A 15,744-nucleotide genomic window follows, 5' to 3' on the forward strand; every position below is an offset into this window, starting at 1 on the left:
GTGTCCACATTATATTGAAAGATGGCATCATTAGAGCATGCCTGGCTCTAAACAGATCTGATACCAAGGTTCAGCTCTAGATCTGTCACCCGACATGGTTGACCATCAGCCTTATTCTTGGGGAAACCGCAGTGAGGCCCTGGGGTTTTGTCACCTGACAGTGGCCTGAGGCCATCAGGCCAGGATGGGGGCCCAAGTGGGGTTGGTTAGTGCTTGGTGCTTTGGGCCTTCTGAGATGCTCTGTTCATTTAACTAAGGACAACAAAATTAGGAAGCCTCATCATACAGTTAATAAGCTGACACGTGTCCCCTTCTGCATCCCTCACAATCCCATTTCACTGTTTGATGTTATTTGCCACCAGAAAGTTCGACCTCACCTTAACTCAGATCCCTTTGACTGTTTCTTCAGATAGCTCCCTCTGGGGAGAAAAGGGGCTGCACAAGCAGCATCCGTATCTCCCAGGACGTCCTCCCGGTGGCCCTGTGTCCACATCATTCATCGAGAGTAGAAACAGCAGAGGCCCCCTGCTCTCCACTCTGCCATTTTCAACATGAAGTTAAAATGTCTCTTCTCTCCAAAGCCCTGTCTGTGTGAGGTGCCCCCCTCCACCAGATTTATTTCATTAAACACTGAAGAAGCTAATCCCTGTCAGGTGCTGGACTGGGAGCTGGAATAAGATGATTAAACCCCTGCTTTCAAGGAGCTCCTGATCACTAGTAGGAGTTTGTGATCCATTCAAGAGACTGCCGGTTGCCATATTGTCAGGGTAGCTAGACTAAGACAAACTGACGCCTGTCCTCCTGCCTGCTGCACCAAGTGTAGTGCCTAGTATTCAATCAGCGTTAACTAAGATGTGTTCATTTAATTTTTAACAAATAAGAAAGTGAATTGTTGAAGGGAGGACCTTACTTACATTTGGAACAAATACATTTTTAGTGTTTCATTGTATAGAATGCGTTCACCTAAATTGTCCAAATTTTTTTATTATTATTATTATTATTATTATTATTATTATTATTACAACCCAACAAGTCAGGTATCATCCCCATTTTACCAATGAAAAATTGAAACCCAGGTAAACTGACTTGTGTGTGGTCACAAAATCAGGGAGTTAAACCATAATTTGAACCCAAGTCTTAGCTTCCTGGCCCAGTACCCTCTTGACTCTATCAGAGACACCTCCTCACTGGTGTAAATAGATTTTGTTTGAGCCATTTCAACTGGAGCATGAGTTTTTTGGGGGGTGGGTAAGGATGGACACTCTCCTTGGACCAAGTTACTACTTCTTCCTGTCCATCTGGGTGCTCTATCCAGGGGACATTTTATGAGAACATTTGTCTGTGATAGATGTGCTGCTTCTTACCTCAAGTTTATGGGTACCTTTGGGGTTTGTACATCTTTATTAAAGGCAAGCCACTTTATTGCTCTATTTCTTAGTGGCTATTAAATAAATCATCAGTGAATGAGTAGTGTGTAACAGTGGAATGGATTAATAATTGAGTACCCTGAAATAGACTTCTGTTTTTGCAGCTTGCCAAGAATATTGGGAATGCAGGCTTTAATGAGATTATGGAGTATTGCCTTCCAGCTGAGGACTCCGTCAAACCCAACCCGGGCAGCGACATGTAAGTATGGAACTGGCTGTTCCATTTTCTGAGCAAAGATTGGCCTTGTACCCAAGCCCCGAGACACAGGAGAAAAACAAGCTTGGGGTATCTCAGTAGTTGCTTCTTTAGGGAATAAATCAGCCTGGGTTTTTTTGGTAAGTCACCTTTTTGGATATCCAAATGAAAATTTGGTGTGGCTTGTTTTCTTAGAAAGAAACCACAGGAAGACAGTGTTGGCTGATGCTCTGTGTCTATGAAGGAGGAATGGCGAGTTGTCACCCTTGCTGGCGGTGTGTGGGTGCCCCCTCGCCTTCTGCCTCAGGGGAGTTCTTTCTGCCCATTTCCTCTGCATAACTGCTCAGCCACTGGGAGGGTCAGTTGTCATAGATACACGAGTATGTATCCTTTTCTTTCTCAGGGTACTTTCAAATGTGGAGTATGGTTTCTTCAACAAAAATTTTTTGTTTTTGTTTTACTGTTGACACAAAACCTGATGGAGGAGGTTTTGTGCCTCATCATGCATCCCACTGGCCCCATGAGCAGACCTCATAACAGGATATTTTCCTGCCAGTCTTCCTAAACAGAGCATAATCACCGAGATCACACTGGTCACTGAGAGTGAAAGATGGATGGGAGAATAGCAGGTCAGGGCAGTGGATGGCCTGTCTGCTCCAAACGGTTGGGGGTGGTTACTGCTATGTTTTGAGGCAGAGTGAAGCACATGGAAGGAAGGGGGGTGTCTGCAGTTCAGTAGAGACACAGCATCTGCGTTGAAGTGGTGAGTCTGGATCCAAGTGTTTCCAGCAGGAGAGGAAGAAATGAGGAAAATGTGAAAAAAGAGAGTAGAAAAACCATTTACAGAGACAGCATTGCCCTTGGAGTAGCTTGAGAGGGAATGGATGGCACAGGTCCTCCTAAAGGACATTGGGTGAGGAACAGTGCACTGTGCTTGGAGAGAGCTTTCCCAAATAGGCAGCACACAGGCTCATAGCAAAAGCTGAGGACTTCAGTGTTTGTAACCAATTTGTTGGGACGTGCCTTTGGGAAGCTGGGATCATAGGATCTGTGTTCTTCTGCATTGGGATGGGTAACTTAATGCAGTAAGATAGCCTAGACATCTAAGGGCATGAACACAGCCTGTGGCCATTATACACCCTGTCATGTATCAGATATCTGAGATGACCATTTGGTTGGTGTTGAATTAGAGCTGATTCATGTTGGACTCCTAGAGCGAATGTTTGTGATGTAACATTTCCATGAGATTGGATACCAGGTGTGAGCCTAAGTTATTGTCCTTTCTGGATAAAGACCTGAGTTCCAAATCTGTATTCTTACCCAGACCTGGAAAGAGACAGTATGAGATGTAGAAATCCAGCCCTAGCCCTGCCAGTGACCTGGGCAGGCTTGCTGGCTTCTCTGAGCCTTCTCCTCTGATATAAGCAGGAGATCACACTTCCCTGCTCACAACGCCATTGGGATGATTATCAGTGGGATGGTGAGGTGACACATACTTAGGTGGTGTTGGCAGCTCTGTTCACCATGGGTGTGGGCAGTAGAGGCAACGTAAGTGCTACACAGCGATCCCACATACCCCTCAAAATTAGCGTCCTCTCAATTTAGGTTTTCAATAGAGTTACCCAGAAGTGAGCCAGCTCTTCCTAGGATAGCTAGATGATCCTGTTTAGTAAAGGAAATTTCATAGTCCAGCATATTTATTTACAGTCTAATTGATACCTATGCTTAAAAAGAAGGTACCAGTGTCCTGAAATGCTAGAATAATGATCAATTTTGAACAAAGCATATGATAATTTCATCCAATACCAGGGGTGCTTTATAAAAGTAAGGAATTTGTTTATTCTAGGGCCAGATGATTCTTAAAAAATGATCACTGTCTGCTTTGAATCCTTCAATATAAATGTTCTGTCTACATTGAGACCACCCCCCCCCAACCTTGGCACAAATCAAAAGGAAGTTTAGCTCTCTCTCTCTTTCCCCCCAGAATGAGGGCCAGTGTGATAGCAAGATGCCACCTACTTTCATACCTGCTCAGGTGAAATTAACTGCTGGGCTCTGTGCTTCTGTAGCATTGGGCTCAGTTTTAAAACCTTTCATCATGGGGCTCCCTGCTCAGTGGGGAGTCAGCTTCTCCCTCTTCCTTTCCCTCTGCCCCTCCCTGCCCAGCTCTTGCACTCCTGCATGTGCTCTCTCCCCATAACCCCCCATCAAATAAATCTAAAAAAAAAAAAAAAAAAAAACCTCTCATCCCACTTTATAAAGTATTGACACATATTTCTTTAATAAATTGTATCTTTCTAATTTTTGTATTTCCCGCCACATCATGTTGCTTGTGGTGGTTCAATACATATTTAATGAATCAAGGAGTCAAAGATAAAGTCTCAGCTCAGTGGCAACTTATTATATAAGCCAGTATTTTACTTGCAAATGAAAAGGAGTGTACTGTTTCTGTCTTCATCTCAGAAGAACATACCATCTGCAGATAAATCTGCTGAAAGGGAAGCCAAAGACCCCTCTAGTGGCCTGTGAATCCCCAGATTTTGGATTTGGGTTGGGTGGCGCTATGGAGAGATAGAAATAGGTGAAAAGAGGAAGCCCGCTGATGAATGTCTGCTTGTGGAGGCAGCACCGTTCCTCCTCTGTGAGGAACCCTTACACAGGCCCATCCTTCACAAGTACAAGAAACCTCTCTTGAACACATGCCAAGTGTGTTGTTATTTTAAGTTCACTGCTTTTCTCCAAAAGTCTAAGCCTTTCCAAAAAAAAATAAAAAAAAAAAAAAGGTGTGGAGGGGATTGCACTGGCAGGGTGAACTTCCTTCACAGCACCATAGAGCGTGGTGGTGCATAGAGCAGGTGCGTTCCCGTACTTGTGTAGGAATGACCTTCTGGGGATGCAGAGCCCTGGGCAGATGAATAATACATTAAAAAATAAGTGAAGGGTCCAGTATCTCTTCAGCTCCATCCAAAGGAGGCAGGGGAGATCACAGTGGTGATTGTCCATCCCACAAGGATTATTGAAACTCCCTAAAACTTGACAGCCATCTAGTCCAACCACTCATAATAAGAGATCTGTAGGATTTGAATCATTGTCAGATTGGCCTGTCATCAAGCCCAGAGAGTCCCTGAGCAGTTCCCTGTGTGCCAGGCTGTGCCAGGAGACCTCCTCAGGGAGCTTGCCAGCTGTTAGGTCCCCCACACCTTTTTTTTAAGGTTTTATTTATTTGAGAGAGGGAGAGGGAGAGAGAGAGAGAAGAGAGAGAAAAGGAGCAGGGGGAAGGGCAGATGGAGAGGGAGAAGCAGATTCCCTGCTGAGCATGGAGCCTGATGGGAGGCTCGATCCCAGGACCCTGAGATCATGACCTAAGCCAGAGGCAGATGCTTCACTGACTGAGTCACCAGGTTTCCTTTATGTCCCCTTAATAAGCTTCAGTTTATTTTTCTGTAAGGTGGAGACAAAGCTCATAGCCTTGTTGTCAGGACCAAATGAGACTGCACGTCTCACTGGACCTGTAAGCCCACGGGCAATGCACCTTTGTGAGGTGACACATATAAAGTTGGTTAGCACAGTTCATGCTTTCTGCATTTTCTAAACACCCAGGTGGTGGGTGTCTTAGGTCAGGTCATCAACAGTGGGGAGTGAAGCCCCTGCCACCTTCTCAGAGCCTGGAGTTGACCTGCCCACTCCAGCCCTGGTGTGCTGCAGCACGGGCCCCGGGGTGGAGTTGACCTGCCCACTCCAGCCCTGGTGTGCTGCAGCACGGGCCCCGGGGTGTTGACCTGAGGGACTCGTGACTGGTGCTGATAGCAGATGCGGTTGGCACAGCCCTGGTGGCAGGATGGGAAGGAGCAGTGCCTAAGCTGAGAAGAGCTGAGCAGGTTTCACTTGGCACCATAAGCCCCTTCATTCCATGCTGGTGTTTCTAGAATGCTCTAAGTGTGCTATCTCGTGTCACCTGCAACAGCCCAGTGAGCAGGTGTTGTCACAGGAAGGGCTTGTCTGCAGTGCCCTCAACAGGGAGCAGCGGAGCCAGTGTGAGCAGCCATCTGACCGAGACCCTGGGCCGTGCCATCTCTCAGAGCCAACCACCAGGCCCTGGCTTTTCCTTCCCCCTGCACCCCCCACCCCAACTTTTTGAAATTTCAAGGTACTTCACACTTTCCAGAAAATAGTTTCCAGGAAAGAACCAAGGGCATCAATCTTGTCAGTGCCATTCTCCCTATGTCTCTGTTCATCTACTGGCTAAAGTTAAGTTTTTGTGTTATTGGTGGAATTTAGTTTTCTCTGACATGCTTTTTCTTTTTTAACAGATTTAATGAAGTATAATTCATATACAGTTCACCCATTTAAATGTAAATTCAGTATTCATGTTCACAGAGTGTGCATCCATCACCACAATTTTATTTTACTTAAAAATTTTATTTGAGAAAGGGAAAGAGAGAGAGCGCATGCACATGAGTATTGGGGAGAGACAGGGGGAGAAGCATATTCCCCGCTGAGCAGGGAGCCCAGTGTGGGGCTCCATCCCAGGACCCTCTGAGCATGACCCAAGCTCAGATGCTTCACCAACTGAGCTATCCAGAAGTCGCATCACTGCAATTGTAGAACATGTTCATCCCCCCGAAACAAAACCCCGCACCTGTTAACCAGCACCCCCTTCTCCCCCAGCCCTGCTAACCTACCTTCTATCTCCACAGATTTAACCCTTCCAGGCATTCCATGTAAGCGGGATCATACTGTGTGGCCTTGTGTATCTGGGTGGCTTCTTTGACTTTGTGTAACGTTTTCAGGGCTCGTCCATGTGGCAGCTTGTGTCAGTACTTCATTCCTTCTATGGCTGACGAGTTCTCCATTATGTGGAGAGAGCATTTTGTTTATCCATTCCTCAGCTGATGGGTTTCTGGGCTGCTCCCCGTCACTTCTCACCGGGTAGCCACAGGGACCTTAGCATTCCCTGTGCCTCTCGGAAATCCCGTCTGCGTCTTTTATTGCTCTGCTGTTATTTGTTAAGGTCATTGGAGTAAGATGCTGAGAATCCTCTGACCAGCTGCTACCGTTTTTCTTGCTCTCTACATTTTAAGTTCATCAGTTAGTTCCAGGGCCCGGCAAATGTCAGTTCACGTACTTCTCACAGTTTCATGAGGGTACATGGTACATGGTCGGCACAAACCTACCTTCAGGCCTCAAGAGATGAAATTCTTGTCCCAGGACACACTATCAGTGTGGTGGCGGTGGAAGTTGAACCCTTGCTTCTTTGGGCTTTCGGGAGGCACAGCCATTCCTTGCTGGGTGGGAAGGTAGGGTCTGAACACAGTGCCGTGGGGAGGCCAGACTATACACCACAGAGCCGATAGTTTGCTCTGGTGCATCAGACATGTGGTGTGTTTCTTTCCTGCCAGGCACGGTGCCCACAATTGAGAGGCTACAGTCTTCACCTCTGAGGAGGGCCTCCCCCTCTGCCTAGCCTGGCTGCCTACCATTGGCCCCTGAGTAAGACCCAGGCACCCTGCACCAGAGCCAAGAGGCCTCTTGTGATGGAAACTGGAAAGTGTCAACGCTTCTTAAGAGGGGGGCTCCAGGTGTCACTGGATGTAGGCACTGCTGTGGTCACACGGTGGCTTGCTTCCTATACGCCAGCACTTCCTGCAAGGAGGGCATATGCTGGGTTTCTTTAAATTGTTAACAGATGATGGAAAGTTAGATATGTTTGAATAGAGGCCCTTAATCGTTTACAAGGCAATTATGCTTGATTTCAGGAATGCCAGAAAGGACTACATTACTGCCAAGTACATTGAGAGGAAATACGCGAGGAAGAGGCACGCGGACAATGCAGCAAAACTTCACAGCCTTTGTGAGGCCGTCAAAACAAGAGATATTTTTGGTTTACTCCAGGCGTATGCTGACGGTGTGGATCTTACAGAAAAAATCCCACTGGCCAATGGACATGTAAGAGTGTGGCCTGCTACTTTTAGAAAAAGATGGGGGAGAGGGCGGGGGAGGATGAGGAGTGGCAGCAATGCTGACAAAGGCGTAAGTCTCTGGAAGAAGATAGCACTGAATTTTAGAAATTGGTGGTTTATTCTTAACCAAAAATATAATGTCAGCCCTGGGAGGAAAGTCCAGTCCCTAGGGGAAGGGGGCATCTTCTCAGGGACCCGAGCAACCTAGCAGCAGTCCTGTCCCTGATGAGCAGGGAGCGTTGGTGCCTCCTGGGCACATGGGCAGCTGGCAGCCAGACTCGCAGCAGCAGCAGCAGCTGCTGAGGCTACCCTAGGAAGGAGAGCTCCACAGCCTGCTCCCTCCCTGCGCCCTCCTCCCTGGGGGAAGTGGAGTGGGAGGGACATCCCCCAGTCTTCCAGGAAAACCTTGTTGAGAGGGTAATTACGGCCTCGAGGTGGGGTGGGATCTTACCTTTAGGATGGATTACCAGTGTCACAGGCTGGCGTGTATCCTAGTTCTCTTCCATGGGTGACCTTGTAGACACACACTCATTGGCTGGAAACCTCCTTACTGTCATAGGGAAGGTGCAGGGTGCTGGGCTGTTACCTCTTACCATGTGTTATGTGGAGCCTGATATTCAGTGTTTAAGAGAGAGAGATGTCAGGCCCAGTGGTCCAGGGCAGAGCACACTCAGCTCGGAGACTTGCCGCAGCAGGGGATGGGGGAGTGGCCCTAGCTGGCAGCGCAGGCCAGACAGGTGGATTGGGGGCACCTTCCTCCTTGCTCCATGTTCCCTGTTGCATGAGTATTTCCTTTGCCTCTTGCCCACATACCTGCCTGATGAGACAGCCCTCATCAGGTCTATCCTTCCCCACCTGCCAGAGCTCACTTTCAGGAAAGGCAGTGGGGTCAGGAATCCCCTGAGCCCTCTCTGTAAGTGTAGAGTGAGAATCGTGAACACGGGCAGAAGAGACTGGGTATAGGAGGCCTGGGGAATCTTCCTGGTTTCTTTGAATGGAGAGGTGACACCTGTGCTATTGGTTCAGGGGTAGGACATGGAGATTGAGGGGACTCTGAGATGAAACCCCTGAATTTCTCATTGCTTCCTGTGGCAGAAGGAGGACCAGTCTGGACATTGCAGGTTCCCCAGGGCAGAGTTTGCCATGGAGATTAAAGGGGCCAAGTGTCTGAGAGATTAAGGGTTTGAGAGAAAGAATAAAAGGCTTTGGAAGAGACAGACGTGATTTCACTCACACTGGACACAAAACTGAATGCTCCCCTTGGAATTCTGGAATGTTTCTGTTTCGTCTTCAGGAGCCAGATGAAACCGCCCTCCATCTGGCGGTCAGATCGGTGGACCGGACTTCTCTCCACATCGTTGACTTTTTAGTCCAGAACAGGTGGGTGTTCTAAAATTAGGGGAGGCGTTTGATTTTGTTTCTTGGTATTTCCAAGGAAGGATCAGGTTCCTGCTTCGTTACATGGCCAACATGCTGGGATTTTCCCAGGCCTGAGCATGAACTGGGGGGCAGGAAGAGAGCTACCATGAGTGGGAGCCCCCAAAAAGCCTGAGAGTGTGAGGACAGAGACCTTTCTTGGTTTCTGCAAGAAATCTTCTAGTATCTGGGACTCAGGGGATATCTGGGCGAAACATCTGCTGAATTCTGGGTCCCGGAGGGCAGACTGTCTGGACCCCATTACCACCCCGTGTGGACAGAGCCATCCCCGTGTTTGTCCATCAAGTGCCTCACAAGAGCCAGGCAGGGTGCCCTGAGCAGTGGGGAGAGGAGAAGGGGACGCACAAATCCACACATGAGCCACCTGCCTATGCTGAGATTGTAAACTGCAACACTGGGTGGGTTGTGGGCATTTGCTTTGGTTCAAGAAGCTGTTTCTATTTTTTAATTAGAAGTTGCCTTTAAGGAGTGTGTGCACGCCGCTTACCCCGGCTCCTTAGCCCTGTTGTTGGGCACATTCCACCCACCTCCCTCAGTGCATCACCTGCCTGGCAGCAGCAGGCCAAACACAAAGATCCATCACAGTGTATGTGGACTCCCTGATGGTGGTTTGGGGTGTATGGAGGGGGGCTGCTTCTCAGAAGCCACCGAGAGTGCTCCAGACGGAGTGGAAATGTCCACAGTGCAAAAGCAAGGTCTTATTTTGCATTTCTGCCTTTCCCTGCTGTTTCTGGAGGACGAAATGGCCGGCGGTAGGGGAGCTTGAGGCAGGTTGGCAGTTTGCTGGACTCCGTGGAAGCTGCCCACTGTAGGAGGCTGAATGCCCACCCAGCGCATCACAGTGGCTCAATGGACAGTGGACGACACAGCCCGGTGACGCCATCCTCCCTCCGCGTAAACTCTTGCTGCGTGAGAAGGGAAATCCTGCTTCCTTTTCTTCCAGCATTGGAAGCAGGGCAGCAGGAAGAGGGCCGAGATCAGAAGATGAGGCTCCTTTTCACCCCAAAAGTGTAACAGGTTCTGTCCTGATGAAAGCAGTAGGTGTCACCTGGTGGCTGTCCTCCATCTGTCCTTCCAGCGGCCACAAGGCCCCAAGTGCCCCTCCTGCTCAGCCACGTCTCAGGGCTCCCTCTAGCAGCAGGTTGAGTGGCTTTGTCTGAGGAGCCCAGTGTCTTTTGGGGTAACCCGGTCTTGTTTTACGTCAGATGACTCTGAAATCTCACAGCTTCCCCTCTGGCTGTTCTCAGGGGGGCGCAGGGCCAACAGCCTCAGAGGCGTTTTCGCATTCTGGACTTGGGGAGAGGTGGCTCTTCCCCTTCCTTGGCAAGAGTACCAATGATATAATGAGAAAAAGCTCTCCCTGTCCTTTTGGGGAACAGGATGACGAGTCACACAGGTGTCTCGAGGCCCCGACAGACCCTGCAGCTGGGCACTGCTGGGGAAGTGGGAGGGATGCCGTGGTCCGGGGCAGGCCCGGGGGAGGCAAGATGCACACCCCCTCAGCCCCCCGCTCGGCAGCCACATGGGTGCCTCCTCCTGGCCTCCTCCTGGCCTTCCATCCACATGGAAGGGCTGGCACCATGTCCTACCACAGAGGAGGGGGACTGGGAGGAGTGCCCTTCGGTGACTTGATGGCCGGATGCCTCCTGCTCACGTGCCCAGGCCCCCCCGCTGGGCAGTGCTGCTCCGCTGGCCCATGACTCACTGTTCCTTCTCTTGCCCTGCCCGTCTTCTTGGCCAGTGGGAACCTGGATAAACAGACGGGGAAGGGCAGCACCGCCCTGCACTACTGCTGTCTGACGGACAACGCCGAGTGCCTCAAGCTCCTCCTGCGGGGAAAGGCGTCCATCGAGACGGGTGAGTGGGCACCCCCCTGGCTCCTAGTCCAGGTGCTGGGCTCCTGTCATCTCAGGAGACCGCAGTCCTGCCCTCCAAAGGCGGGGGCCTCCCCTGCATGCTCTGTAAGGCTGCTGTGGTCTCCCTCCATCTGCTGCATAGACTTTCCATCATTGGCAGGCATCCTAGAGGTTACAAGAGGCAGAGCACAGACCCTGCAGATGTCACTCGTGCCGAGGTGAATTTGAACAAGATTTGGGGCATCTTGCCCTCTTGTTCAGGATCTCCACCACCCAGGACCAGGTTTAACTCCTTCCTGACTCTGAGTGGAAGGTTTATGGGGCGGTGGGGACTCACTGTTCACCGCCCATCCTGGCACCAGGTCTCCTCCACGAGGGACCCTGATCTGCTGGGCCTTCATCCCTCTCTCTGCCAGGGGACCTTGATGTGCTGGCAGCCAGCCGGAGGGCAGGCAGCTGTGATCACATCATGAAGAAGGTTTGTGAAGAACCATGAACAGGAAACAGAAGAGAAGGCACACACCTGCTTGAGCCAAGTTTCTTGCTTTTTTTTTTTTTTAATTAATAACCAAACCTTATTGATGGAGGCTTATTTAGAAGAAAACACACATTTTCAGATTTACAGGCTGACAGGAGTTCGTATCTGCATCCGTGGTTAGCTCACCCTATCTTTTGAAGTCTTACCGGCCATACACTGCTGTAGTTCTGTGCAATTGTAAGACCAGTTCAGCCCCCATGCTCAGTTTCACTTGCTGCTGCTTCACTATATCTTCTTTTAATTGCCTCGCCAACCAGACCTTTTCTTGTTTTTGCCATAATGTCTCCTTTTGTTGCCCGGCCTTTTAGCTAATGAGTCCGGAGAGACACCGCTGGACATCGCCAAACGCCTCAGGCACGAGCACTGCGAGGAGCTGGTGAGTCTCTATCTAGCATAGATGGAGTCAAGGCACCCTTCCTGGACCAGGGTGGGGGGCCCTGTCCTCTGTGCAGAGGGTCTTCCCACATACGGACCTTAGAGGGATAACCAGGTGAAAGCGTCCTGGGAGTCTTTGGAGAGGACATGACCACCCCTTTGTAGTGACACCTGAACACACATCAGTACTTGATGGTTAGACAGGTGGATGGTAGCTGTGGCATTATCTGGGGCAGGTGGAGGCCACCACAGCTTTGGCTCTTTTCTGGAGTCTGTAAGCCGCTAGCTCTTCCTCCAGCAGCAGCATCCAAAGCTGGTGTCTTATTCTGTTCCCAGTCCCAAATCCTGTGGATTGTTCTGCACCATCTTTTCCTGTCCTGTTCTAGAAGAAGAGGCAGTACGGCCAGTGGACAGAGCCCACAGGGTCAGGCAATGTAGGGCTCCCCCACCATGACGTGGGAAAGTCAGGCCAGTGCCAGCTCTCCAGCTGTCTCCTTAGTTGTTAAGATGGAGTCAGCTTTGCCAGTTTATATGGTTGTGAGAGCCAGCATTGCCCTCTGTGAAAATCAGTAAGTGCTCAATAAACAGAACAGACAGTAAATGCCAACCAAGGTGAGAAGAGTAAGAGGTACTATTCCTAATACTTGAGAGGCACCTTATGACATGGTTTCTTCTGTTTTACCAACGAGGAAGGAGGCACAGAAGGGTTCAGTCATTTGCCCAAGGTCACCCAGCTCCTCTCTGGCTGTGGAGGAAATTAAGGGCTAACTCACTAAGACACCCACGGAATCTCATGAATTCCCTTCTCTCCTGTGTATCTAAAATGGAGCTGGGGGATCCCTGGGTGGCTCAGCGGTTTAGCACCTGCCTTCGGCCCAGGGTGTGATCCTGGAGTCCTGGGATTGAGTCCTGCATTGGGCTCCCTGCATGGAGCCTGCTTCTCCCTCTGCCTGTGTCTCTGCCTCTCTCGCTCTGTCATGAATAAATAAATAAAAATCTTTAAAAAGAAAAATAAAATTAAAAAATAAATAAAACGGAGGCTGGTATCTACCTTCCTTGAAAGAGTTGCTAAAATTCACATCCTTTTTCTGTGGGGCTTGATCTATCATGCTGGCCAGGCTCGGTTGGGTCAGCATTTAGTGGACACGTGCATTGTCCTCTGAAGTTGGGAGAGGGATTTCTGTGGGCAGGCCTCACCCTGGAGGGTCTCTGCCTCTGCCCCTCCCCACCGCCCATGGTAGCCCACCTCACAGGCAGCATCACTGACAGCCCTTCGTTCCCTCAGCTGACGCAGGCCTTATCTGGGAGGTTCAACTCTCATGTCCATGTCGAGTACGAGTGGCGACTGCTCCACGAAGACCTGGATGAGAGCGATGACGATGTGGACGAGAAATTGCAGGTCAGTGCCATTCCTTGGGGTGCCAGGAGTATTGAGATGAGCTTTGCTCGGAGCCTTGTGGATCCTGGATTAGAATCAGGGCACAGAGTGGTTCTGTTCAAGAAGTAGAATTAACTCTGCTTCCATCCATCTCAGTAGGTGTTTGTCTTTGCCCTTCCCCCAACTGTCACTGGTCTCCAGCTCCTACACGTGTTGATTTAAAGGAATGTCCCTTGTATCATCATTGTCAGCTGCCCACCTTTTGATCTGAGATAAAGATATAGGGGAAGCCCTCGCACAGTGGATGTGATAAAGAGCTGGAGGGTCCCCAGCATCATAGTTCATGTTCACCTAGTTGATCTTCAAAACCTTAATTAGAATCATTAAATGACCATTAGAGCTCTGGGTCCACCTTTTTCCTTTATCAGATAAGAAAATGTCTCAGGGAAGTTTCGAGAGAGGTTGACTGAGGCCAGCTTGAGGCCCAGACTGAGGGTACTTGCTTCTGAGTCTTGGGGGTGCCGCTGGCAGGTGACCACCTTCACGCAGGTCTTAGAGCTGAGTCAGACTCTAGCAGATTGACTCCAGAACCCACACTCCTGGCTGCTATGAAACCAGTGGGGACTGCCATACTGCCATGTAAAGTTTTGTTTTTACGGTAGGACTTGAGTGTCCTGATGCACATTGAGGATGTCTCATTATATACGTGTGTGGCATTTCCGATATCTCCTTGACTATCCTTGTTTGTGGAGCAGTCAACATCCATACTTAAAATTTCTTAGACTAAGAAACTTCTCCACTGAGTTAGCTATAAAACAGTGTCCAAGTGAGAAGAGCTGATTCATGACTCATGTTATACTTACCCTAAAAATGTATTGTAAACATCGACCCCAAGGCAGGTATACACATTAGTGTAGCATGACCTAGCAGGTCACACAGTCCAAGTAAAAGTGTGACAGCAAGTGCTAACCCTCATCCATTCCCTGTTTCCACCAGAGATGGGTATCGTTCATATAGTCATGGGCTTTGTTGAATTTAAAATATGCGCAAAGAGAACTAGCCATCAAGTTCTGCATACCTGAGCTGAGTTTGAGCCATTGGGTTGGCCAGAGCCTTGACTGGGTGGGTGGTCCTGTGAGGGGACATGGGGTGTGACAGCCAGTACTGTATCTGCCAATCACTGTGCTAGAGAAGCAAAATTCTACCCATTGAACAGATGAGAAATAAGGTCAGCAAGTTAAGATATTTGCTCAGGATCATAGCTCTTATAATGAAGCTGATATTTGAAATGAATTAGGTCTGATTTACCCTGATATCATGCACATGACCTTCAGGGGAGCAAGGGTCAGCAAACCAAAAGGGCCAAATAATAAATATTTCAGGCCTCTTGGCCTAAGAAATCACCATCTCTACTCCAACGACTCAGATGTGCCAGGGTGGCCTAAAAGCAGCCATAGATGATATGTAAATGATTGGGTATGATGGTATTCTAATAAAACTTTATAAAAAAAGATGGCGGCCCACGAGCCATGGTTTGCTGACTCTTGAGTTAGGGCAATCTCAAGAATTCGGTTCATAAGGGAAGAAAAACATCAGTCCCCTGAATTTGCCGCCTAGATGTTGGGGATTGATTGCAGCTGGTTGTTCAATTGAGAGCTTGTTTACTAATGGGAAATCCAGTGAAAACACAGATCTAGGTTAAAATCACTCTGGCTAGTAAAGATGAAATGGCCAATGCTGTAAATCCTTCACAGAATAGAGAATTGTAAATTATAAATCATGGTTTTGGGGGTCATGTGTATCTCCAATAAGAGACATGCTGAGATTAACTTTGAAATCTTGTGGTTCTCATGTAACATTTGAGAGCCAAAAAAGGCACCGTGCCCAAGTAGCCGCAGTGAATGTGAGGTGGTCACCAGTAGAGTAACGCTGAGACCAAGAGGTCAGTGTGTGTGTGCATGCCACATACCTCTGCCTGCCATCCCTCCGCAGCCCAGCCCCAGTCGGCGAGAAGACCGGCCCGTCAGCTTCTACCAGCTGGGCTCCAACCAGCTGCAGTCTAATGCCGCATCTTTGGCCAGAGATGCCGCCAGCCTGGCCAAGGACAAGCAGAGGAGCTTTGTGCCCAGCATCTTGCAGAACGAGACGTACGGAGCGATCCTCAGTGGCAGCCCGCCACCCACCCAGCCTGCGGCCCCCAGCACCGCCAGCGCCCCCCCGCTGCCCCCACGGAATGTTGCCAAAGGTACTAAACTGCTGTAGCTCCTGCCAGTGCATGAACAGTATGGTTTGGTTTTTGCTTTGGGAAGCTTATAGTTGCTTTGCCCCCTGCTAGATGACATTTGGGGCTTTTTTGGTCTTATAGTTATGCTGTTGGCATCCTAAAGGAGCTCATCATTCTTAGGATGCTGAATGGTAGTGGAACATCTGGCTTGATCCTTATTCTGGGCAGAGGTGTGGCATCTGTGTCACTCAGGGAGTGCAGGGACGCCACCAGGGCAGGTCTGAGGTGGGTGGCTCAGCTCATGACACTGGTCCTGTGAGACATTTTCCTGCAGACCTTCCTTTTCTCTCTGC

General features: G+C 49.4%; 1 protein-coding gene across 8 annotated transcripts in view; it reads left to right on the forward strand.

Moving 5' to 3' along the window:
• Positions 1–15,744, forward strand: part of ASAP2 (ArfGAP with SH3 domain, ankyrin repeat and PH domain 2) — a 173,800-nt gene that overhangs the window by 144,488 nt on the left and 13,568 nt on the right. For all 8 annotated transcript variants that reach the window (XM_025454713.3, XM_025454716.3, XM_025454718.3 and 5 more), the window contains exons 16-22: positions 1,532–1,626; positions 7,380–7,569; positions 8,878–8,963; positions 10,762–10,877; positions 11,723–11,790; positions 13,075–13,188; positions 15,160–15,412. In XM_025454713.3, the coding sequence (XP_025310498.1) occupies positions 1,532–1,626; positions 7,380–7,569; positions 8,878–8,963; positions 10,762–10,877; positions 11,723–11,790; positions 13,075–13,188; positions 15,160–15,412 (922 nt within the window). The remainder of the gene's footprint in view (positions 1–1,531; positions 1,627–7,379; positions 7,570–8,877; positions 8,964–10,761; positions 10,878–11,722; positions 11,791–13,074; positions 13,189–15,159; positions 15,413–15,744) is intronic.

This window comes from Canis lupus, chromosome 17, assembly GCF_003254725.2.
Source record: "Canis lupus dingo isolate Sandy chromosome 17, ASM325472v2, whole genome shotgun sequence".
In the NCBI taxonomy this organism is placed as follows: Eukaryota; Metazoa; Chordata; class Mammalia; order Carnivora; family Canidae; genus Canis; species Canis lupus.